Here is a 26301-nt window from a genome sequence, read left to right as displayed (position 1 = left end):
CATTGAGTTGAAATTTACAAACATTTCAAAAGGGAGGAAAAGAGACAATTTTAACAATACAGTGACTTTATATTGGTAGGGTTTTTTTTTTCTGTAGGCGTGGTTTTCAGCGGCTTGCAAACATACAACCCCATTTGATCCCCAGAGTGACAATACCATAAAGTGGAAAGAACAAGTATATCCTGGTCTTGTATAAACCGAGTCCAGGTTTTTACTGAACAAGTATAAACCGAGTCACTGAGAGAAGTGACGGCCATTTAATCCAATGCCACATTAAGTTGAAATATATAGCGAGATACATCAATTTTTTAAACTGTTGGTGTTCACAGTATTTTCCCAGTTTTACATTTTCTTTTATGAATGTGGACATAATTTCACGTGTAATTGTTTTTTTTTCTTAAAGGTACCACCGATTTCTTTGACACTTTATGTTAAACATAAATGAAAAAATGTAAAACATAGCTATAAAACATGAAGTCAATTTACATACAGAGGTAGCTCTTATTTTGCTAATATTTACATACTTACAACTTTTTGTTAAGTCGTAATTTTTGCTAATATTTACATACAAACAACTTTTACATTTTACATACATATTTACATGCATATTTACATACATACGAAAGTTGTATACTTTTGTATGTATACTCCTTTGGTATACAATTCAACTTTTTATATATGTAAATATGCATGCAAATATGTATGTAAAATGTAAATTTGTAATATTTACATACATACAATTTACATACAGAGGTAGCTCCTCATTTTGCTAATATAAACCCAAACCATGATTTGGAGATATATTATGGTAAATACCATTGTTCACAGGGAAATCCTATATCCCTTGCAGCTACACTCACTTGAGTAAGTGAGTGTCTTGGAAATAAGTCTGTGTTTTGGTGACTTGGGGTAGGGCTGAGGCAGGAAAAGCCAGGAATGTAAGCATGGTGAGAGCAGGGCTTTTTGTCTGTTTTGCTCATTTTTTAATGTCCCTACTACTAAAACCAATACCTGCAGCGTGGCAGTGCCTTGATCAATATTTGCCAAATGAATGACTAGAAAGTGAGAGACAGCAGGGACCCATCTATCCCCCCAACACACACACAAAACACACACTGTTCCACAGAAGTATATGAAAATAAATCTCAAGAGGAAACTACAAACATTGAGGATGAAAATAGTATGTTTTACTTAATATAATCATTTTAATTCCATATGTGTTTCAGAAAAATTAAATTTGCAGTAAGAACTTGAATAAGAAGGTCAAATGTTTTGATAACAGTTTTATTGAGATATAATTTATAGACCATACATTTACATACATACAATTTACATACCATATAATTCATCTCCTTAAAGTATACAATTCAGTGGTTTTTAGTAGATTCACAGAGCTGTGTGCCCATTATCAGCACAGCCAATTTTGGGACACTTTCATTACTCATTACCCCCCAAAAGAAACCCTGTACCCATTAGCAGTCCTTCCCCATTTTCCCTCAACTCCCCACGCCCAGAAATATTCCTTTGTAAAGTATTTGCATTCATTCTTGGCAAGGTTACTTCAAGAAATATATGCAGGTTCACTGTAAATTCTATAAAGTTTCTTTCTGTGGTACTTTGTTTCTAGGCTAACATTTCTAGAAAAACGTTCAAATATGTGAAACATATAATTTGATACTTTTTGTTTTTTCAATTTTAGGACACGAGCATAGCTCCCTTCGTGGCTTCCTCCAATCAGGTCTTCATAAAATTTCATGCTGATTATGCACGGCATCCCTCCGCTTTCCGATTAACTTGGCACAGCTAAGCGGGTAACAACTCATGTTCACTCAGCACTTCCCCTCTGCAGCACGCTGGACAGGACTCCGCCATCTTTATACACAACCCCTACTGATGCCACAGAATAAGCTGAACTTTTATGGTTTTCACCAAGCCATGGATAGAATCGATATTTGTAGGCCAGGCATGGTGGCTCACGTCCCTGTATTCTCAGCACTTTGGGAGGCCGAGGCAGGTGGATCACCTGTGGTCAGGAGTTTGAGACCAGTCTGGCCAACATGGTGAAACCCCATCTCTACTAAAAATACAAAAATTAGCCAGGCATGGTGGCGGGCGCCTGTAATCCCAGCCACTCAAGACGCTGAGGCAGGAGAATTGCTTGAACCCAGGAGGCAGAGCTTGCAGTGAGCTGAGATCACACCACTGCACTCCAGCCTGGGCAACAGAGCGAGACGCCATCTCAAAAAAAAAAAGAAAAAATCAATATTTGTATATTTTCTCGAACATAGAACATAGCTTCTTTAGCCTTGAGTATGCATTTCATTCTAATATTTTGAGCTGAAATTTAAAAAAACTTTGAAAGACTTGGAAATGATTATGGCATATATGATATACATTTTTAAAAGTTAGTAATAATAGCCAGGGGCAGTGGCTCATACCTGTAATCCCAGCACACTGGGAGGCCATGGTGGGAGGATTGCTTGAACCTAGGAATTTGAGACCAGCCTGGGCAACACAGTGAGACCTTATTTCTACAAAAAATCAAAAAATTAGCCAGGCATGGTGGCATGCACCTGTGGTTCCAGCTACACAGGAGGTTGAAGCAGGAGGATCACTTGAGCCCAGTAGGTTAAGGCTGCAGTGAAACCCTGTGAATTAACCACAGTACTCCAGCCTGGGCAACAGACTGAGACTCTATCTCATAAACGACAACAAGAACAACAAAAGTTAATCATAATATAGAAGCATAAATTTCTTGTGAATGTTCAATTAGGCATAATAAACATTATTGAATTGTACACAATTATGCTGCATTAATTTTTTGACTTATTAAAAGTCTGTCTTTCACTATGGGGCATATATAAATTTTCAAGTTTAATTTTTATATTTTGGCAAAGAATTCAATATATATATGAATCTTCCAGAGCATCAGTTCTGGAGCCAAGCTGCCTGAGTTTGAATTTTGACTGTACTAGTTAAGTGCTTACATAATCTCTCTGTGCTCAGTTTCTTCATTTGTATAATGGGATTATTTTACCTGTCTCACAGGGTTGCGATAATTAAGTATATATGTGTAAGGACTCAGAACAATACCTGATGCATATCAGGTAATTAGTAAATGCTAGCTTCTATGTCAATTAGTAGTAGTAAGACTAACCTCCCTACCATACAGACGTACCTGCTTTTCCCATACTCTCCAAAGCCAGGCCCAAGTCTCACCTATGTTTACCTTTTGCCATGCCCTTAGGTCAATCTGAGCTTCTCCAAAGACCTTGCCTTAACTACAGAGAAATTTGCTATAACCTCTGAATTCTCTATTTCCCTCCCATTTGCCTCAAACTTCTGTTTCTCCTGGCCATGCTGAGAAACATTTCTTCATTTATCCCCAGGACCCTGTACTCTCCTGGTTATTTAATTTCTCTGAGTATTCTCCACTCTCCTGTAGAACAGTGGCCCTCTTCACACAGCTCCACTAGGCGGTGCCCCAGTAGGAACTCAGTGTGGGGCATCCAACCCCGCCTTTCCCTGTTACACTGCCCTAGTAGAGGTTTTCTGTGAGGACTCTGCCCCTGCAGAAGGCTTCTTCCTGAAAACCCAGCTTTTTCCAATACCACCTCCAAAATCTAGGCAGAAGCTGCCAAGAATCTACCACTCTTGTACTCTGTGTGCCTGCAGGTTTAACAGCACGTGGAAGCTGCCAAGGCTTGTGGCTTTCATTCTCCAAAGCAGCAGCCCAAGCTTTACCTGGGCCCCTCTGAGCCATAGCTGGAGCTGGAGTGACCAGGGTGTGGGGAGCCCTGTCTTGAGGCTGTGCAGGCAAGCAGGGCCCTGGGCTTGGCCCATGAAATCATTCTTTCTCCTAGGCCTCTGGGCCTGTGATGGGAGGGGTTTCAGCAAAGGTTTCCGAAATGCCTTTGGGGCCCTTTCTCCATTATCTTGGATATTAGCAGTGGACTCCCTTTTAGTTATGCAGATTATCTCTAGCAAGTGGATGCTCCACAGCCTGCTTGAATTCCTCTCCTGAAAAAGCTTTTTCTTTCTCTACCATATGGCCAGGCTGTAAATCTTCCAAATTTTTATATTCCGCTTTCCTTTTTAACATAAGTTCCAATTTAAAGTCATTTCTTTGCTCCCACATCTGAGCACATGCTATATTAGAAGTAGCCAGCCCAAATCTTGAACACTTTGCTGCTTAGCAATTTTTTCCACCAGATACCCCAGGTTGCCACTCTTTAGTTCAAACTTCCATAGATCCCTAGGGCATGGACAGAATGCAGCCAAGCTCTTTGCTAAGGCATAATATGTGTCACCTTTGCTCCAGTTCCCACTAAGTTCCTCATTACCATCCAAGACCTGGGCAGCCTGGACATCATTATCCATATCACTATCAGAATTTTAGTCGCAACTTTTAACCAGTCTCTAAGAAATTCCAATTTTTCCCTCATCTTTCTGTCTTCTGAGCCCTCCAAACTCTTCCAACCTCTACCCATTACCTTGTTCCAAAGTCAGTTCCACATTTTCAGATATCTTTATAACAAAACCCCACTCCTGGTACCAATTTTCTGTTTTAGCTCATTCTTGCATTACTATAAAGAAATACCTGAGACTGGGTAATTTATAAAGAAAAGAGGTTTAATCGGTTCACAGTTCTGTAGGCTTTATAGGAAACATGGTGCTAACATCTACTTGGCTTCTGGGGTGGCTTTGGGAAGCTTATAATCATGGAAGAAGGCAAAGGGGAAACAGGCATATCACATGGTGAAAGCAGGAGCAAGACAGTGAGAGTAGGGGGCAGGTGCCACACATTTTTGTGACCAGATTTCATGTGAACTCAGAGCGAGAGTTATCACCAAGGGGATGGTCCAAGCCATCCATGAGGGATCCACCCCCATGATCTAAACACCTCCCAGCAGGCCCATCTCCAACACTGGGTGTTACAACTCAACATGAGATCTGCGCAGGGACAAATATCCAAACTCTGATATATTTATGCTCGACCATTGCCTATTCCTTAACACAATATGTTAAGTGAAAATAAACATTATGGTTTGCCATTTAACCAGAAGTAGAAAGTTCAACAGCACATCCTCATCTCCAATGCTGCCAGACACGTAACTAGGTGAGGTAGATATGAGCTTCCTTTTCATAAGAAAATTCAAATGCTTTTATAAAGTTTTTCACTGCCTCTAGAAAAGCAGAAGCCTTTACAAAGGAGATTTGCTTTATGTTAATTATGCAAAATCAAGGGTTACTAAGAACATGAGACCAAGTGAATGAAAGAAGCTGAGGAATATATCACTTCATCTTACTCTAATACTCAAATACCAGAGAAATTATTTCTGGACAGAGTATGGAGCCACATAAATAAAACACTCTCACCTTAAAAATTCAGCTACTTGGGAGGCTGAGGCAGGAGAATCACTTGAGCCTGGGAGGCGGAGGTTTCAGTAAGCCAACATCGTGCCACTGCACTCCAGTGTGGGTTACAGAGTGAGACTCCATCTCAAAAAAACAAACAACAACAACAAAAATTCCTGCTCCTTTTTTGTATTATGGATAGATATATCAACTTTATGGGTGACAATTCTATTGGAAAGGATGGTGAATGCAATGAATAACACCATCAAATCCAAAAGGTCTTGATAAGCTAGAATAATGGGCCAATTGTAACAGATGAAATGTGACAGATATAAGATCTTCCTCTTTTATCAAAAAATGAATTGCAAAGCTACGGAATCCAGGGAAAGTTTAACAATAACATGAAATAACATAGTACTTTTCTGAAAGCAAGATTAACATGATGTCACTGTCAAAAAAATGATGCTTTGATCATGGACTGCATCATTAGAGTAACGGTATCATTTCCACTCAGAAGGGCATGCTTTTCTAGGAGGCATATTGGAATATCTGGGAGACGTGTACCTGAAATTGAGGAAAGCATATTTTAAAATTAAAAATACAGAAAGAAGAGACAAAATGAAGCTTTACAAAATCTTCCAGGCTAGGCATCTAGGAAACAAGCAGTGATTCTTTAGTGGGTTAGGGGATGGTCAGGCTTGGGAGAATGATATTTTCATGTATAGCAAAGGGAAGTAGTTATTGAGTAATTCAGTGTTTGAGTAATTCAGCTGGAAGAAGGAGAAAAGAGTTGACTCTACTCATTAGTAAGACCCATCGTATATCCCCTGGTTCTGCTTTACACTTAATTCACTTGTTTCCAAATGTTTATTGAGCATCAGCTATGTGACATGTACTAAATGCACTGAGGATAAAGCAGAGAACAAGACAGCCATACAAGACTATCAGCTGATGTCTCCCGACTTCACAAAGCACACTTCCCAGCTCCATCTATCTGCTTGATTTCCTGAGCCAGTCCCGAAGCAAAAACCTTAATATTCTTATCTGGTGAAGCATACATTGAGCCAGCTTCCCGGATCTAATGGCCAAGGGATAAGTTTCCTGATTCCAAATTGTGTCACCATGAAGTTTCACTGCTTGCAATCAGGACCCTGAACAGACTAACAAATCATCCTAGCAAATTCATCAAACCTGAGTTTGGGTGTGGGAACCCTGATTGACAGCTGGTCAGTCAGAAGTATAGGTGACAGTCAACCTAAATTGTTGTGGAAATGAACACTTAACTTGTGGGATTTGACTGTAAGTTGAGGTAGACAGTATCAGAATCAGTTCAACTGTAAGACACCTAGCTGGTGTCTGCTGGAGAATTGTTTCACGTGTGGGGGAATCTCTGGTGTCAGAAGTGTTGAGCCTGTGAGAGTAGCAGAAACAGTTTGGTTTTTCCTGTCTCAAACAGGAGTGAAAACAAATTCCTATGAAACAGGAGTGAATGGAGGCATGCAGCTCAAAATAACTTCGAGAGAGAAATGCAGGAGGGCTGGGACTGTCTCTGTTCCAGGTGTTATCTGGATGTGGGGCTGCCAGGTGCAGTGTGAGGGGCTAAAACCAAAGTCACGAGTTGCCCTAACTGGCACTCACAATCCACTGTTTCCCTCCACCCCCAAAAGGTAGCCAGGTGATGATCTGCAAGCATTACGCTGGGTTCTTACTTCTAAAGAAATTAAACTATCAGTCTAGGGATCTAGGAGGAAAACAATACACACAAACAAGAGACCACTCCAGCTATCTAGAAAAACCAGTTCAGATCTTCACACTTGAACTCAAAAGGACAACCAAGAATCAATCACCAGAGAGGGGAAGAATCTTTCTTTTCTAAGGGAAAGACTAGATAAATACACATAAGAATGGACCCTTGAAGAAACATAACTGAGTGAACAGAAGAGAGGTTTAAAAACTATTATCCTCAGTGATACTTGAGAAGAGAGTACATTCATGAAACAAACGCAGGGTGTTATTATAGAGAAGACTGCCACTGGCAGTCCAATAGGACTGGTGTCCTTAGAAGAGGAAGAGACACCAAGGGTGTGATTGCACAGAGAAAATGCCCTGGAGGGACACCAAGAGAAGACAGTCATCCACAAGGCAAGGGGAGAGGTCACAGGATAAATCAAATCTGCTGGCACCTTCATCTTGAACTTCCAGGATTGTGAGAAATTTCTGTCGTTTAAGCCATCCAGGCTGTGGTATATTGTTACGACAGCCCTAGCCGACTAACCCAGGCACTAATGTCTTCAGCCTACATAGTCAAGATTCACTATTAGAAATGGATGGAACAAGAAAAATTCTGATTTTTCCAAAACAGGACTTTTGCTTTAAAAGAGTTAATGATTCAAAAAATAAATATGTAAGGAGATTACCTTACCAACTAATACGTATAGATGAAATTTATGAAGGTAGGAAATCATCAGTGGATGCTAAAACGAGTGGGTAAAAATTAGATGAGGAATGGGACGCGATCAAGTAGCACCTCCCCCCAGCATTGTTTTTAATCATAAAGAAAAAAGTAGTAACTTTATGGTGAAGAAACCTGGCAGACACTACCTTACCTAAGTGAACATCACCTATACTGGGAGTAACCGATGTCATTTGTACCTTGATATCATACAGTGGAAAAGACACATCGCTGTAGTGGTGTTTCTCCAAAAATTCATAACCTGAAAGGGAACATCAAACTCACTTTAAAGGATATTCCACACAACACCTGGTCTGTACTCTTAGATAATGTCTAGTTCAATAAACATAAAAGCCAAGAACGGTTCCAGATCAAAGAAGACTAATGCAGGAATGACCCTTTCATCTGGAATGTTTTTTACGCAGTAAATGTTTGCTTTTAAGAGTGCAGATCCTTTTTTTATCCAATTGGTTCGGAGCTATAATTACATGATTTTACCACATCTTCTTAAGGCTTTGATCCCTGCTACAATCTACAATATATACATGCATACGTGTGGTATCCGTCTATCATCAATTTAGGTGACAATAGGAGAAAAGTGCCTGGTGCCAATCTTTATTCCATAGTATGAAATAGTCTCTCAGGACAGGGTTTTTGGTGAGAGAAGCATAGGATATTGCTGGGTGACTGCGACTGGGTCAGGAAATAGGGAGGCAGAGGGCAGCAGTTTTGCTAGAACTTAAAATTTGGTTGCTTTTGGAAGAGGAAGCGGGAGATTCCTGGAAGCCAGAACGTCATGTCTCACAGATGTAAGTCATAGTTGGGAAAGACACATCGCTTTAGTGGTGTTTTCAAACGACTTTTGAAATACTAGGGTTTTACTTGTAGCTTCTATCCCTGAGGGTAGTTCCTGCTGCTCAAGAGCAAAAGGGTCAGGGTTTGTAAAAGCCAGCCTTAGAAACCTATTGAAAAAGATTTCCAGCGGGGCGCTGGGGAAACGCAGACAGCGCCGGAATCCCTGCCTGGAGAAGCTCTTAACGGGACGGGAAGCGGCGTGCCCCACAAGGTCCCTCAGAGGCACATTGTGGAGACGGGACGCAGGGTAGCAACTTCTGGCGAGTGGAGCCGCTATTACAGAAGATAAATATACGGAGCCAATTTACTGCCAGCTTTCGCAACACCCACCCTCAACCACCACCCTTCCTGACGCAGTCACGCCACAAACTTCCTCGCTTCCGCCCACAGCCCTCTGGGCTTCAACCATCAACTGAGCATGCGCCAAGTCTAGTGCGCACGCGCCAACTTTGGCCCAATCAGAGTTCCAACCCGTGGGGTGGACGCCACGGGGATAAACTAACCTCAGCGTGGGGCGGGGTCTCGAAGCGAATAACGAACGTGATTGGCCAGCCTCTAGCACATACTTTTAAGGGCGGAGCCTGGCTCAGAAGCCACGTCTAGCGAGCTGTTTTCCTAATATGGGTAGGGTCGGGCGTGGAGCTGTCAGCTGAGCTGTGTGCGCCTGCGCGGGGTGTCGAGACAGGGCGTGTTCGCGGTTCAGTGCCGGTGTTTCGCGGGGCGAGGGCATCTCTCGCAGCCGGAGTGCGTCCTGCTGAAGCCTGTGGTTGCACGCCTACCCTCTTAGGGGCTACCTTCCTCGGTGAGTGTGTGCGGCGTGGCACTTGGGGTTGCTTCTCGCTGCGTTGCCGGAGCGGGGCTGGACCCTTCCCACTCTCCTGCCCTACCCCATCCCCTCCCCGCACCCGGACCAACCCCTGGGACGCCCACCCGCTCCAACCCTGGGGAAGCCTCAGAGTGGCAGCGAAGACCTCTTTCCTTTCCGCCCCTGCGCTTGCTGCCATCGCCCACGTGTTTTGTTGTTTGGTGCAGACCATGTCCAAGTCTCTGAAGAAGTTGGTGGAGGAGAGCCGGGAGAAGAACCAGCCCGAAGTGGACATGAGTGACCGGGGCATCTCCAACATGCTGGATGTCAACGGCCTCTGTGAGTTCTCGGGCAGGACCCTCCCGTGGATGAGCCGGAAGGCTTTCTAAGTTTGCCAGTTCACTGCTGGTCCTGCTGTGAGCGATTGTACTGGGTTAGACCCCAGCCCCTGCTTGTAAACATCACTTGTCAGGGGCTTCGCGCAGAGGGTTTGCAGTAGGATTTGTTCTGTTCCACCTGGAAAACGATCCTGAGAGTCCACGATGAGAATCACAGACAGCTGTGCCTCATCGGTTGTCTCTGCTGTATGGCATTTAGGTGGATTTTCCACATAGTTTGCTTAATAGCCACTTTATTTTTAATTGAGAATTAATTTTGAGTCCTTCCTGTCTCCTAATAGTCTGTGTCCATGAACAAATGACACACAAAAGTTCCATGATTAATAAGCATTCTTGTGCCTGGAGCAGTTTAAGCATTTCTTGAATCTTTACATTCTTCTGCGTATTTATTCTCCGAACTTGGTTCGGGCTTTTCTTACCTCCTCAGGCTGTGATGAAATCCTCCTAAATTGCCCTCTTGCCTTCAGTTTCACTGCCCAGTTTAATCACCGGGTCACTTTCAGTGTTATTTTCCTGTAATCCCCGTCTGTGGTGTTACCCTCTCCCTTAAAATCAGGGATTGCAAATTCACGTGCCTCCAAGTGAGGGCGGTCAGGGGCGGTCATGGACTAGGTGATAGGTATCCCACCTGAAGGGGCCAGCTGCTGCACCTGCTACTCTGCCACATGTCACCATAGGAATGTTGGCCCAGTGTGCCAGATTATTCTCTTAAAGGAGTCAAGATTCTATATTTTTATGTGAAATTTGCTAATTTTTAGATGTTGGCTAGTAATTTCAATATTTGAAAAACCTGTGATAAGTGAGATAAAGCACTTCCTCGGGCTGACGTGGCTTTGGTTTAAACCCTCTCCATACTTCTCCAGGTTGTCTGTTACCGACGGTAATGCTCCAGGTTTCTTCGCGTGATTACCGACGGTAATGCTCCAGGTTTCTTTCTGAGTCTGAACACAACCTTACCCTTCCATGCAGTTGGCATTCCAGCCATTCTGAACCTATTGCTCTATCTGGACCAGAGCCTACTTGTTCAGACCTTTGTGCCTTTACGAATTCTGTTTTCCCTTCTTCTCAGTCTTTTGCACCCGAAATCCTTTTACTTCTAAGAGTCAGCTTAGACTATCACCACCTGTGTAAAATCTTCTCCATCTGCACCAAGCTAACATAGCCAGTCCCTCTTCTGTGAAGTTGGACATGTGCGTTGCTTTGTGACTCCTGTCACATAGGATTGTATTTTTTTTTTTTTTTTTTTTTTTTTTTTTTTTTTTTTAAATCTAGAAGTCTCTCTTCTCCGCTGGGACTTTGGGAAGACAAAAACCGTGCAATATTCATGCTTGCATTTTTTTTTCTTTTATAGTAGTGCCTGGAGCACAGCAGATGCTCAAAAATAGTTGAGGAATGAAGAAAATGAAAGAATGATGGATTAGGCCTGTGAGTTTGAGATATCAGGTCCAGGATGTGACGAGAGAAGAAGGGAGATGTTCAGGAGACCCTGAGAGGTGATGGATAGCCATTTAGGCATGGAGAGAACGGCAGAGTCGGTTTACTGTGAATCCATGGTTTTCACGGTTTGAAAACCTGCCTGCGACAGAGGTTGGAGTTGATGCTGTTGATATGTCTTGGCAGAAGGAAAAGGGAGGAAACGTAGATTTGTGTTCCGTAGGCTTTATGAAAATACGTGCCATTAAACTGAGTTTGTGTACTAGTGAGCGTCTCAGCCTTGGTGTGTGTTGGTCTCTTGCATTCCGTAAGGGTCCTTGCTGTCAGCAACTGAGCAGATGCCTCTGGAGTTGGATATCTGAGTGTACCATTGCCTCTGCCTGGCTCTGCCATGACCATGATCATTAGTGGGGGCACTGTTGATACAGAGGAGAAAGAGAAGGGGATAAGGAAGATGATGCCTTGTACAGCAGGACTCTTGGCCCCGCGGCTTTCCTCCCTCCAGCGCTCGTTCTCACTGGGTAGATGAGAGGCTGCTTTCAGCACAGGAACTTTATACCCTTTGGCTTTTGAAGAGGAGACTTTATGTAATATTTAGAAATGGGGAGAATGGCTTAGCTATTTCGGTTCAGCTCTGTTATCTCTTTGAAGCTTTGGCTTTTATTAAGGAAGAAAAGACAGCCACTTGCTTCCTGAAATATATTTCCGGTGTAACACTGGGTGATGAAAAGTGAGACCATTCTTAAATTTTCCTAAAGAAGTAGCTAATAAAGAATAATAGTACTTTTTGGGAAGTTGGGTGGAAGTGAATTTGGAGATTTCCAGATTCCACCTCCTCTGGCTTCTGTAGCATTGATCCAAGGCTGCTCTCTGCAAACTCCCTGACCTGGGGACTCCTCAGAGCCTAGGGGGTTCCAGGATGCTCTTCAGAGCCTCCACCAGGGCTCAGTTCTCAGCAGTGCACACACAGTGACACAGTGCTTAATATATACAAGTAGTAAAATACTTCACATGGCTCCATTAATTACAAGTGTAAGAATTTTTTTTCCCCCCTGAAAACAGGGTCTCACTCTGTCACCCAGGCTGGAATGCAGTGGTGCAGTCACAGCTCACTGTGGCCTCAACCTCCCAGGCTCAAGCGATCCTCCCACCTTAGCCTCCTGAGTAGCTGGGACTATAGGTACACACCACCACGCCTGGCTAATGGTTTTATTTTTTTGTAGAGATGGGGTCTTGCTATGCTGCCCAGGCTGGCCTCAAGCTTGTGGGCTAAAGGAGTGCCCCCATCTTGGCCTCCTAAAGTGCTGGCGTTACAGATGTGAGCCACCACACCCAACCTACATGTTTCTTTACTGATAAAATCTTAGCTGTAACCAGGAAGTTTTATATATTAGTATCCAGCTTAAACACAAGGAACAGTTAACTTGCATGCACAGAGAATAGCTGTTTCTTGCATCTCAGGCTTTCTCTTCATTCTTACTTTAATTTCTCAAGAGGTAAGAATTAAGCTTTGAAGATAAAAGTAAGGTTTTGTACTACTAAGCGTATGAGATGCCCGTCTTTCTTCTTGGGAGAGTTGTATCTTCTAACGCAGCACTTCCTTAGAGACAGCAAAGTACCTTTGAAAGATGTTTTGAGGAGTTTAGGTACCAAGAGCTTTCTGATGAGGAAAACTTCTTAGGCTGGAGACAGATATCAGACAGGTTCTACATTTTCTAGTAGTCCAGCCAGATTCTAGAAATGCTCACTTCCTACCAGGAGAGGCACAGGAGTACAGAGCATAGGAGGGGAACTTAGATTTGGATAGACGTGAGTTCCAATTCTGCTACTTAGTACTGTGTAACCTTAGAGAAGCTACTTAACCTCTCTGATTCTCAAGTTCCTTAACAAATGGTAACCTAAGTAACCACTTCATAAGACTGGCTTAATGGTTCATATTAAATACAATAATGCACGTTAAATGTTATTACCTAGTTAGTGTTAGATCCAATAATGTACATTAAATGTTAACTATTAATACGAATATCCAGCTATGGGCCCTATGCCTCCGACATACCCAGTTCCAACATAGTCAATGGCCTGAACCAAGAATTTCGCTTTGTTAACTCGACTGGATAAGGCATTTGTATCAGGTGTTGGAAATTTTTGTGTGGCTTAGTAGAACCTGTAGTGTTTGGTCCTTTTGCCTAAGTTTCTAATTGATTTAGATAGCTATTTATTTAAAATTTGTCCTAATTTATTTCTTTTCCATCATTTTGTTTTCACATGGCATGTAATTTGCACACATATTCTCCTTAAAGCTTCCAAGAAGACCAGTGTGGGCAATAGAGCGAGACCCCATCTCTGCAAAACTTAAAACATGAGCTGAGGGAGATGTGCTCATGTTTTAAGCACATGGGAGGATTGCTTGAGCCCAGGAGTTTGAGTTTGTAGTGAGCTATGATCGTGTTACTAGGCGACAGAACAAGACCTTGTCTCTTAAAAAAAAAAAAAAAAAAAGCTTCCAAGCATAATCATAATGCTGCTGATTTTATTCTTTTTATTAAAGAGATTTCACTGCAGAAACTCTTTCCCAGGCAGCAGCTGTCTTCGTCTGGTTGATAAAGTTGATTTTGAAGGGCCCTGTAGTCAGCTTCCATTTCCATAGAGACAGAATCCCAGCTGTAGCCGGAGGAACTTTCTTTCGTTTCTCTTATTTAAGTGTTTACTGATTTTTTAATCTCTTCAAGTGTATTGCCCTCTCTGGGTGGTCACGCCTTTATCATTTTTTTTTCCAAGTTAGACTAAAATATTTTTCAGATAAATCCTCGAAAAGAAAACAACCTGCTTTCAAGGGAGTGGTCTTTCTAAAGGAGCGGGCGAAATAATAAACAAATATGAGCATGGGTTATCTGGAAGAGCTATCTCAAAAGTCTTGCTCAACCTGGAACACATGCTATCCATGTAGACCTGCTTTGGGGGAAAGATAAAAGAGCCAGGGAGAACCTGTAATTTTAGCTATAATCCTTATTAAAATCTTTTTTTTAAATTTTTTAATTTTTTTTTTTCGTTTTTGAGACAGAGTCTTGCTCTGTTGCCCAGGCTGGAGTGCAGTGGCGTGATCTCTGCTCACTGCAGCCTCTACCTCTTAGGTTCAAGTGATTCTCCTGCCTCAGCCTCCCGAGTAGTTGGGATTACAGGCATGCGCCACCACGCCTGGCTAATTTTTGTATTTTTAGTAGAGATGGGGTTTCACCATGTTGGCCAGGCTGGTCTCGAACTTCTGACCTCAGTGATCTGCCCACCACGGCCTCCCAAAGTTCTGGAATTCCAGGCGTGAGCCACCATGCCCGGCCTTAAAATCGTTTATGTTTTCACTCCTCTAGGTTGTGTGTATGTGCCCACCTTTGTGTTTTTAAACACGCCGCATCTTGACCTGGGGAGCCCTTTTCCTTTTTCTCTCTCCAGTTAGCCCTTGCCCCCTTGTCAGTTAGTGCTTGTTGAAAGAAGGAAGGACTTATCTATTTACATGACTGCATTTCCTGTCACCTCCTCCAGGAAGCCCCTCGAGTATACTCAGTTCTGACCCACGGTCCCATCCAACCTGGTTGAAGTGTCTCTCTACTTGGTGTAGTGCTTGGGAAAGAGTTATTGAAGAAAGAATGTTACTGCTTTTAGTTAAGAGATTCGGGTTGGCTAAGGGAGAAAGCATAGCTCCGGAGAAAGCAGGTACTCTGTCTCCTTCCTGCAGGCTTCTCCCCAGTTTCCAGAGGGAAGCGGTTTCCAGCTCTCAGGAACAAGATGGAACTGACACCTTCTATTTGTGATTGTGTGATAGGGTTAAAACTGGACATGTTCACTGAAACAAAGAGGAGTTGTAGCCCCTTTGGTGTGACTGAACCAGTGATGACATTTGACTGTTTGTCAGTCCTCTGACATTCCGGCCCTAGTGGCCACGGTGGCTTTTTTGTAAGCATCTTTTTTGTTTATTACTAGCTGTGTATCCTTGGGCAAGTTGCTTAACCTCTCTGTGCCTCAGGTGCCTCATCTATAAAATGGGAATAATAAGAGCACCTCATAGGGTCATTGTCAGTTAATATCTATAGGGGCCTAGTGTACCACCTGGTACCTGCTGGTCTTAATGCCTGCTATTATTAGTACACTCATGCATTACTTAATGATGGGGATACGTTATGAGAAATGCATAATAAGATTTTGTCATTGTGTGATCATCACTGAGTGTCCCTACACACACCCAGATGGAGTAGCCCACTACACACCTGGGCTAGATGGTGTGCTTGTGACTAAGGCTTTAGCTTTTAGGCTACAAACCTATACAGCATGTGATTGTACAGAATACCATAGGGAATTGTAACACAGTGGTGAGTATTTGTGTCTTTATAGAAAAGATGCAGTAAAATATAGTATATTGTTGTCATCTCATGGGACCACTGTCATATTTGTGGTACATTGTTTGTTTGCTTTTTTGAGACAAGGTCTCCCTCTGTTGCCCAGGCTGGACTACAGTGGCGTGATCTCGCCTTATTGTAGCCTCGGCTTCCTGGGCTCAAGTGATCCTCCCATCTCAGCCTCCCAAGTAGCTTAGATTACAGGCACATGCCACCACTCTTGGCAAATTTTTGTAGAGATGGAGTTTCGCCGTGTCTCCCAGGCTGGTCTTGAACTCCAGATCAAGCGATCTGCCTGCCCCGGCCTCCCTGGTGGTCCATTGTTGAGTGAAACATCATTAAGCCGTACATGACTGTTTTAAAAACTGTTTTATCTGTGATGGTATAACAAATGAAAAACAGTATCTCTTTATTTCTTGGAAATCTTGGTGATGGTACTTCTCAGTGGTCTTTGCCCACCTGTCCCATGGTCTCGTCGAACCCGCGCACCCACTGCCTCATTCCTCACCTGAGTCAGAATTCCCAGGAGAAGTTGGGTGGCTGGGCACAGTGTGCTGGGGTCAGGAGGAACAGCCATGGCCACACCCTGGCGAGTTCAGAGCTGTGCATAGCCCAGGCGGTGGCTGGGGGAACAGCAGCAGGATTTTTGTTGGGATGTGCTTGTGGCCAAGTTTCTGTTGAAAATGGCAGATATGCTTTGAAAACTGGTAATTTTTCCACTAATAATTAAAATACTCTATGTCCTGTAGTAACTATTGAATTTTTTTTTTTTTTTTTATGATAGGCATTATGTAACCAGAGTTCATTTGGGAGTTTATATTGGATTTTTTTATTTCTTTTTTTTTTTTTTTTTAATTTTTTGAGACACAGTCTCACTCTGTTGTCCAGGCTGGAGTGCAGTGGTGTGATCTTGGCTCACTGCAGCCACTGCCTCCCGGGTTCAAGCGATTCTGCTGTCTTGGCCTCCCGAGTAGTTGGGATTACAGGCGCCCACCACCATGCTTGGCTCATTTTTGTATTTTTAGTAGAGACGGTGTTTTGCCATGTTGGCCAGGCTGGTCTCGAACTCCTGACCTCAGTGATCTGCCCACCTCGGCCTCCCAAACTGCTGGGATTACAGGCAATGCGCCACTGTGCCTGGCCTTATACTGAATTTTAAAATTATCTAGTGATAAATTATTATTTGCTATGTTAAGATGACTCTGAGTTGTTTATTACGTGTGAAGTAGTTATATTTTCACCATAAGAAACCGTAACACTCACTGCTTTGCCATTATAACCAGTGTTACAATTGGTATGGATAATAATTGAAAACCATACTCTGTATTATTTGTTCATAAATTCACACGAACCTATTTGAAAGAAAACACGACCTATATACAGGAGATCCATTGTTAGAAAAAAGCCTGGAGGTGACTCTTTTTTTAAAGCAGCATAAAGACCTCTTGCTTCTTTGGATAGCAAGTTTGTGCAGGTGGGTTAATTTTTTTATTTTTTAAACCGAAAGGTGATGTAAAAACGTGGCCCAGGAGCAGTTGGTCTAGATCAAGTGTGTGACCAGCAGGGGTCAGTGTTGAGCCTCTGCGTTTTGCTCCTGGGCTCCTTGGGAGGTTGGATACGGCGCGACTGATCTCCGCACGGACCTTTGCTGCCTCTACAGTTCTTCCACCTTCACTCGTTCTATCTTTGGGTAAAGAGATGGAATCTTAATGGCATTTCATCTGTGTAGCTCACAGTGAAAGAAATCTCACGTGTGTTACAGTCAAACAGAGCATCAGTTTCACAGCTGCCTTGCATATGGCCTCTGAATAGAGAAGTGCTGATCAGAGTATGTTTCCAATCAAAGGAAATGGAATTTGCAGTGTCCCCTTTGAGCAGATTCCATCAGCATGTGACGCTTAATGATTTTCCAGGTTTGAGGTGCTAGCAAAGCCCAGGCCAATAATAGGATTAATAATACCTACTTGGTTAATTTCCTAGGGCTGCAAAACAAAATACCACAGGCTGGGTGATTTTGACAACAGAAATTTATTTCCCACGGTCCTAGAGGCTGGAAGTTCAAGATCACAGTGTCAGCAGGGCTGGCGGCTCCTGGGTCTTCTAGCCTGGGCTTGCAAGTGGCCGCCTTCTTGCTGTGTCCTCAAGTGGCCTTCCCTCTGCATCCCTGGTGTCCCTCCGTCTGTTCAGTTTCCTCTTCTCATGAGGACAGTAGTCACATTAGGATAGGGGTCTACCTTAAGGACCTCATTTTAACTTAACCACCTCTTTAAAAGCCCCATCTCCAAATATAGTCACATGTTGAGGTATTGGGGGTTGGGGCTTCAGCATGTGAGTTTTGGGGAGACACAGTGCATTCCATAACATGTAGATTGGAGGTTCTCAAATGATACAGACCTGAGGACCTACTCTGTGGTAAGTGCTTCTCACACTCCTAACATCCCTCTTCGGTTCACCTGATTATTGTCAGCGTTTTATAAATGAGAAGGTAGAGCGCTGTTGAGGTTCTATAAAGTCCCCAGTGTCACTCAGGCAGTGGCCGAAACGGAGTTCACTTTTTTTCTTTTTGAAATGGACTTTCACTCTTGTTGCCCAGGCTGGAGTGCAGTGGCATGATCATGACTACTACAGCCTCCCACTCCCAGATTCTAGCAATTCTCCTGTTCTCCCTCCCAAGTAGCTAGGATTACAGGCACCTGCCACAACACCTGGCTAATTTTTTGTATTTTTAGTAGAGACAGGGATGGGTTTCACCATGTTGGCCAGGCTGGTCTCGAACTCCTGGCCTTGGGTGATTCAACTGCCTTGGCCTCCCAAAGTGTTGGGATTACAGGCACAGGCTACTGTGCCCGGTTGTAGTTCACTCTTGAGTGTGTCTGAAAGCTTTGCTCTGTGATGCTGTGCTATGTTGTATCCTAGTCCTGAAGGAGTCACCAGGGCCAGGCTTGGGTGCCAAGGAGAGGTGACTCCTAGGTCTTGCCTTACCTTAAGGCATTCATTTCCAGAATTCTTTAAAACACTGTATTAGGCAAATAAAACGTGTCATTGGGCTAGCCCTGCCAGCTTGGAAACTTGGGTTTACCGGATGGCTGCAGAGCTTTAACTGTTGAAGAAAACATAAGAAGCAACTTAATCTCCATCTGATCAATATTAGCAGAACCCTCCCCACTTTCTTTATGGTTTCCTAAAAAACTATTAATCTCAACGGAATGGAATGATCAGATGTGAGATCTTTTTATACCGTATATTAATTCATTTTCTTCTGTCTTCAAACTTAGAACGTTACCTTAAAACACTACAAAGTATGGTGCTGGAAAAGATTGTGTTGGGGAAATATTGGTTCATGTATCTAACACAATAAACCTGAATTACATTAAATGGTAGTTTTAGTTATAGTATGCATACCTCCTAAAGATCCTTTTTATTTCATCCATTTCTCTGCATATCCATTAATTATTCCTTTCGACTCTGTGTAGCTTATAATTTTAAGGGTGAGGCCAAATGAAGGTACACATCAGAACAAGCAATTACTTGCAAGGAGGTTTTGCCTCTTAGTTTTTCTCTACATAGTGTAGACCAGAAAATGGTAATGTGGTTTGCAATCTCGATATTTGAATGCTGGTCTGTGTAACTTGGTTTTCTTAACAGCTGTAAGTGAGGCTGGGCGCAGTGGCTCATGCCTGCTGCAATCCCAGCACTTTGGGAGGCCAACGTGGGTGGATCACCTGAGCGAAGTCAGGAGTTTGAGACCACCCTGGCCAACATGGTGAAATACCCTCTCTACTAATAATACAAGAATTAGCTGGCTGTGGTGGTGCATGCCTGTAATCCCAGCTGCTTAGGAGGCTGAGGCAGGAGAATCGCTTGAACCTGGGAGGTGGAGGCTACACTGAGCTAAGATCATCACGCCATTGTACTCCAGCCTGGGCGAAAAGAGTGAGAATCTTTCAAAATAAATAAATAATAAAACAGCTGTAAATGCTTAAGTCTTTGGGCCGTGTCAAAGATACCTTTGTAATTTATTATATGTTTGTATTCTGCAAAGTTGTGCACCCTTTGTTAGGATAAATATAATAGATAATATGATTGAAATACCATGCCATCTATGCATGGAGTGTATCAATACATGCACACATTTACCATGTACCAGGCATTGTGCTAAGCCCTCTGTATGGATTAATCTTCCAACCTCACAATTTATTGTCATTATATAGTGAATAGGTAAGGAAACAGATTTAGGGAGCATCATTAACTTGCTCAGAGTCACCCAGGCAATAAGTGGTAGAACGCAGATTTGAACCCATGCCAGCAGACTTCAGAAGCAGTGTTCTCAGCTTATCCTGTTTTGCCTTACTTGTTTCTGACAGTCTTATGCACATACCCTGTGGAGGAGATGAAGATGAATGGCTAATACAGCAAGCATGCTGAGTACCTGTGGCCACCTGGTCATGTTCTAGAAGCCGTGGTAGCTGTCCTGTCTGGGCTAATGATTCTGTATCAATTTAGGGAATGCATTCAGGGTCACTACCTATGTTTATCCCATTTGAACCAGGGAAACAGGAACCTTCATCTTCCCAAAATACTTACACATAGTTTTAAAAAAATCTACTCCAAAATATTTTATTGAAATATTCATATCGATAAGTGCATATATGATAGTACAAGTTGACAGATTTTCAAAGCAAGAAACATTATCAGTAGGTTGGGAGCTCGTGCTCCTCCCAGTCACTCTCCCTTTAAGTCATGAGACTGCTGGCCTCCTGAGCTTATCCTGGTAGTTCCAATGGAAATACATAATAACACTTAACTCCTCCTCCTAGTCCTCATCTTGACCTCCTCCCTTCCACTCAGTTCCGTGCCTCTCACAGATATGGGTGGTGATAGAATTGGAATATCTCACAATCTCAGATGTGGTACCCAACACACAATTAACAATACTAATATGACTAATGCCAGTATTGCTAAAAACAATTGTCTTACGCATATGCTATCTTCATTCTCCCTCTTAAAAAAAAAAAAAGGCTATTTTTTTAAGAGCAGTTTTTGATTTATAGAGAACTAGAACAGGAAGTACAGATCCACATCTCTCCTCCATCCCCCTTTCCTAGTTTCCCATATTAACATCTTGCGTTGGTGTGTTACGTTTGCTATGATTGCTGAACCAATATTGATGCAACATTATTATTAGTTTTTGAGACGGAGTCTCACTCTGTCACCCAGGCTGGAGTGCAATGGTGTGATCTCAGCTCACTGCAACCTCTGCCTCCCAAGTTCAAGGGATTCTCGTGCCTCAGCCTCTCGAGTAGCTGGGATTACAGGCACGCGCCATCACACTCGGCTGATTTTTTTAAATCTTTAGTAGAGACGGGATTTCAGCATGTTAGCCAGGCTGTTGATGCATTATTATTAACTAAAGTTTAGAGCCAACATCAGGGTTCACTCTATATAGTATAGTTTTATGGGTTTTGACAAATTAATGTCGTGTATTCACCACTATAGTATCGTATGGAACAGTTTCACTGCTCTAAAAACCCTCTCTGCTCTACCTCTTTGTCCCTTCTCCCTCATTATCTACCTCCAGAACCTCAGACAACCACTGAAATGTTACAGTTTGCCTTTGTCTCTATAATTTTACCCTTTCCAGAATGCCATACAGCTGGAATCGTATGGTATATAGCTCTACAGATATGGCTACTTTTGCTTCACAACATGCATTTAAGATTCCTCCATGTCTTTTTGTGATTTGATAGCTCATTTCTTGTTGATAGAGTGAATAATATTCCATTGTCTAGATGTACCACAGTTTGCTTATCCATTCACCTATTGGATCATATTTTGGCAACTTCCAAATCTGGACAATTATGAATAAAGCTGGTGTAAACATAGTACAGATTTTTGTATAGACAGAAGATTTCAACACATCTGGGTGAACACCTAGGAGTGTGATTACTGGATCATGTGATAAGACTGTGTTTAGCTTTATAAGAGACTGTCAAACTCTTCTCAAGTGGCTGTACCATTTTGCATTCTACCAATAAAGAATGAGATTTCCTGTTGTTCCACATCTTCACCAGCATTTGGTATTGTTGGTGTTTTGGATTTTAGCCATTCTAGTGGGTATGCAGTGGTATCTCATTGTTTCCATTCCATTTGCAATTCCGTAATGACATGTGATGCTGAGCATCTTTTCATATGCTTGTTTGCCATATGTTTATCTTCTTTGGTGAGATGTCCATTCAGATTTTTTATGTACTTCTTTTTTTTTTTTTTTTTTTTTTTGAGGCGGAGTCTCGCTCTGTCGCCCAGGCTGGAGTGCAGTGGCGCGATCTCGGCTCACTGCAAGCTCCGCCTCCCGGGTTCCCGCCATTCTCCTGCCTCAGCCTCCCGAGTAGCTGGGACTACAGGCGCCGCCACCACGCCCGGCTAATTTTTTTGTATTTTTAGTGGAGACGGGGTTTCATTGTGTTAGCCAGGATGGTCTCGATCTCCTGACCTCGTGATCCGCCCGTCTCGGCCTCCCAAATTGCTGGGATTACAGGCTTGAGCCACCGCGCCCGGCCTATGTACTTCTTAATTGGGTTGGTGTTCCTGAGTTTTAAGTCTCCTTTTTATATTTTGGATACCAGTTCTTTATCAGATATGTAGGTTGCAAATATTTTCTCCTTGTTTGCATTGGTCCTTCATTCCCTTAATGATATCTTTCACAGAGCAGAAATTTTTAATTATAATGAAGTCTCATTTAACAAGTTTTTCCTTCATAAGTTGTGCCTTTGGTATTGTATCTCGGAAGTCACTGCCAAATCTCAGGTCAACTAGATTTTTCTCCTTCGTTATATCTAGAAATTTTTATAGCTTTGTGTTTTGTATTAGGTCTGTGATTCATTTGGAGTTCATTTTTGTGAAAGATGTTAGGTCTTTGTCTAGATTGATTTTGGTGTATGTTGATGTCTGTCCATCTGTTTCAGCACCATTTGTTGAAAAGACTCCTTTTCTCACTTAGTTGCCTTTGCACTTTTGCCAGAGGTTAGCTGATTATATTTGTGTGGGTCTGTTTCTGGGCTTTCTATTTTATTCCAGTGACCTACCTGTCTATTGTTTCACCAATACCACACTGTCTTATTACTATAACCAATATTAAGTTTTGAAGTTGGGCAGTGTCATTGCTCCAACTGTATTTTCTTCAATATCGCATTGACTGTTCTGCTTTTCCATGTAAATTTTAGGATCAGTTTGTTGATATCCATAAACTTGATAGTATTTTGACCGGAATTGAGTGTAGACCAACTTGGGAAGAACTGACATCATAACAATGTTGAGTCTTCCTGTTCATGAACATGGGATATCTCACTATTTATTTAGGTCTTTGATTTCTTCCATACTAGTTTTGAAGCTTTTCTCATATAGAGCTTGTACATATTTTGTTACCCATATATTTAAATATTTCATTTGTTTGGCGTTAATGTAAATGATGTGTTTTTAATGTAAAATTCTAATTTTTTATATAGAAAAGCAGTTGCGTTTATATATTACCTTGTATCCTGCAAACTTGCTGTAGTTTTTCAGTTCTTCTTTGTTGATTCTTTGGGATTTTCTACGTAGACATATTATCTGTGGACAAAGACAGTTTTAATTCATCTTTCCCAGTCTGCATACATTTTGCTGTTTTTCCTTACCTTACTGCATTAGCAAGGACGTCCAGTGTGATTTTGGCTAGAAGTGGTGAGGGGACATCCTTGCCTTGTTCCCAACCATAGTAGGAAAGCAACTAGTTCCTTAACATTAAGTATCATGTTAATTGTAGGATTTTTGTAGATATTTTTTACTAAGTTGAGAAAGTTTTCCTCTATTCCTAGTTTGCTAAGAGTTTTTATGCGTGTTGAATTTTGTCCAGTGGTTTTTCTGCATCTATAGATATAATCATATGAATTTTCTTCTTTTGCCTGTTTGAAGTGATGGATTGCTTTTGTTTTTGAGTTTGAACCACTTTTGCATACCTGGAGTAAGTTCCACTTGGTCATTGTGTGTACTCTTAATACATTTTTGAAATTATTTGCCAATGCTTTGTTGAGGATTTTTGTATCTATGTCCATGAGGGATATTGGTCTGTAGTTTCTCCTTTTTGTAATGTCTTTGGCTTAATGCTGGCCTCATAGAATGAGTTAGAAATTGTTCTCTCTGCTTCTGTTTTCTGAAAGGTATTGTAGAGAACTGGTATAATTTCTTCCTTAAATGTTTGGTAGAATTCATGAGTAAACCTATCTGGGCGTGGTACTTTCTGTTTTAGAAGATTATTAATATTAATTTATGATTCAATTTCTTTAATAGACATAGGCCTACTAAAATGATCTATTTCTTCTTGTGTGAGTTTTGGTAGATTATGTCTTTCCAGCAGTTGGTCCATTTTATCTAAGTTATAACATTTTTGGACATTGAGTTGTTCATAATGTTACTTTATTATCCCTTTAACATCCATGAAATCAGTAGTAATGGCCCTTCTTTCATTTGTTAGTAATTTGTTCTTTTTTTTTTTTTTTTTTTTTTGATTAGCCTCCCTAGAGGGTTACCAGTTTTATTGATTTTTTTTCCAAAAACCAGCTTTTGAACTCAGAGATTTTCTCTATTATTTCCCCTTTTAAGTATCACAGATTTCTGCCCTAATTTTTATTATTTTTTTTTCTGTTTACTTGTAGTTCAATTCATTCTCATTTTTCTTGTTTTCTAGGGTAGAAGTTTAGATTATTGATTTTAGTAGGTTGGTACAGAGGTAATTGCCGTTTTGCCATTACTTTTGCACCAACTTAATAGAACTTTCTCGTTTTGTAATACATGCATTTAATGCTATAAGTTTCCTTTAGCATTGATTTTGCTGCAGTTCCCAAATTCTGATAAGTAGTATTTTCATTTTCATTTAATTAAAATAGTTTTAACATTTTTTTGACATTTCTTTGACATGTTATTTAGACATATGTTGTTAATGTCCAGATGTTTTGGGATTTTGCAGCTATCTTTCTGTTTGATTTCTAGTTTAATTCCAGTGTGGACTGAGAGCATATATCGTATGATTTCTATTCTCTTAAGTTTAAGGGGTGTTTTAATGCCCAGAATGTGGTCTATGTTGATGAATGTTCTGTGCAAGCTTCAGAAGAATGCATATTTTTCTGTTGGATGGAGTAGTCTATAGATGTCAGTTATATCCAGCTGATTGATGGTGGTGGTGTGTTTTTAACTCTGTCCTTACTGATTTTCTCCCTGCTGGATATGTCAGTTACTAGTAGAATGGAGTGTTGAAGTCTCCAAGTATAATAGCAGATTTGTTTGTTTCTCTTTGCATTTCTGTAAGTTTTTGTCTTACGTATTTTGATGCTGTTGTTAGATACATACACAATAAGGATTACTGTATCTTTCTTGGAAAGTTTACCATTTAATCGTTATGTAATATCTTTTTTATTTCTGATAATTTTCTTTGCTTTGAAGTCAACTTTGTCTGAAATTAACATGACTACTCCAGCTTTTTTTGCTTACTGTTTAGTGTCATATATCTTTCTCCATCCCTTTACTTTTAATTTAGTTGTATCTATATTTTATATTTAAAGTGAATTTCTCATAGATAACATATAGTTAGATCCAATCTTGGTTTTTTTTTTCCTAAAAAAAAAACCCATCCTGATAGTCTTTTAATTGATATGTTTGGTTATTAACATTTAATGCGATAATTGGCATGACTTAGATTAATACCTGCATAATAAGTGTTTTCTATTCTTGCCCCCTCTTCTTTTTTTTTTTTTTTTTTTTTTTTTTTTGTCTTCTACTCTTTTTCTGCTTTCTGTGGCTTTAATTGAGCACTTTATATGATTTCATTTTCTCTTCTCACAACATATTCCATTTTCTCTGCTCTCAGGAAAATTTATATTTAAAAATTTAGTATTTTAGAAGGAGGATAAAGCAAGGAATAAAAACTTCTTAATGATAGCCCTAGAGTTTGGAGTATACATTTACAATTAATCTTAACTCACTTTTAAATAACACTGTGCCACTTCAGAACCAGTGCAGGTAACTTAAAATCAAACATTTCCAGTTCCTTCCTGTTATCCTTTATAGAATTGCTATCATTCATTTCACTTATCTGTAAACTGTAATCAACCAACACATTGTTGCTGTTACTATTTTGAACAATCTGTGATCTGTTAGATTAAGAATAAGAACAATAAACCATTTTATATTACTTTTATTAATTTATTCTTTAACTCTTCCTTTCTTTATGTAGATCCTATTTTCTGCTGTATCATTTTTATTCTCTGTGATGAGCTTGTTTTAACACATTTTATGTGTCTTCAGTTTTTACTTTGGTGAGAAAGTATTTTTTTTTTCTATCTAATTTTTCACCCTGAGAACCTGATGGGGCTCTTGGAGGTAAAACTCAGCAAAGTACAGGAGACCCCTTAAGCCTGGGCCCCTAGGAGTTGTTTTTGGTTTATTTTTTATTTTTTATTTGTTGTTGTTGTTGTTGTTTTTTAATCTCTCAAACTAGCCTATCACTCAGCCTCTGGCAATTAGGCAGTTATCCTTGAAGCATCCCTACTGGTTGCTGGCTCCAGCACGTGTTTCTTTTCCTAG

General features: G+C 41.2%; 2 protein-coding genes across 3 annotated transcripts in view; both read left to right on the top strand.

The window, feature by feature from the left end:
* The window catches only part of CUBN (cubilin), a 315954-nt gene extending 313151 nt beyond the window's left edge, over window positions 1-2803 (top strand). Inside the window, exon 67 of the mRNA XM_050805391.1 lies at window positions 1700-2803. Coding sequence (XP_050661348.1) covers window positions 1700-1807 — 108 coding nt within the window. The 3' untranslated portion in view covers window positions 1808-2803. The remainder of the gene's footprint in view (window positions 1-1699) is intronic.
* RSU1 (Ras suppressor protein 1) overlaps window positions 1-26301 on the top strand; it is a 349246-nt gene that overhangs the window by 108582 nt on the left and 214363 nt on the right. Inside the window, exons 2-3 of one of the 2 annotated variants that reach the window (XM_050805414.1) lie at window positions 9345-9467; window positions 9698-9809. In XM_050805414.1, the coding sequence (XP_050661371.1) occupies window positions 9701-9809 (109 nt within the window). In that variant the 5' untranslated portion in view covers window positions 9345-9467; window positions 9698-9700. Of the gene's footprint in view, window positions 1-9333; window positions 9468-9697; window positions 9810-26301 lie in introns of those variants that run through there. The other variant, XM_050805415.1, reaches the window with a different exon arrangement.

Source organism: Macaca thibetana, chromosome 9 (genome assembly GCF_024542745.1).
Source record: "Macaca thibetana thibetana isolate TM-01 chromosome 9, ASM2454274v1, whole genome shotgun sequence".
In the NCBI taxonomy this organism is placed as follows: domain Eukaryota; kingdom Metazoa; phylum Chordata; class Mammalia; order Primates; family Cercopithecidae; genus Macaca; species Macaca thibetana.
Note: the sequence above shows the minus strand (reverse complement) of the source record. Positions and strands in the feature narration are given on the sequence as shown.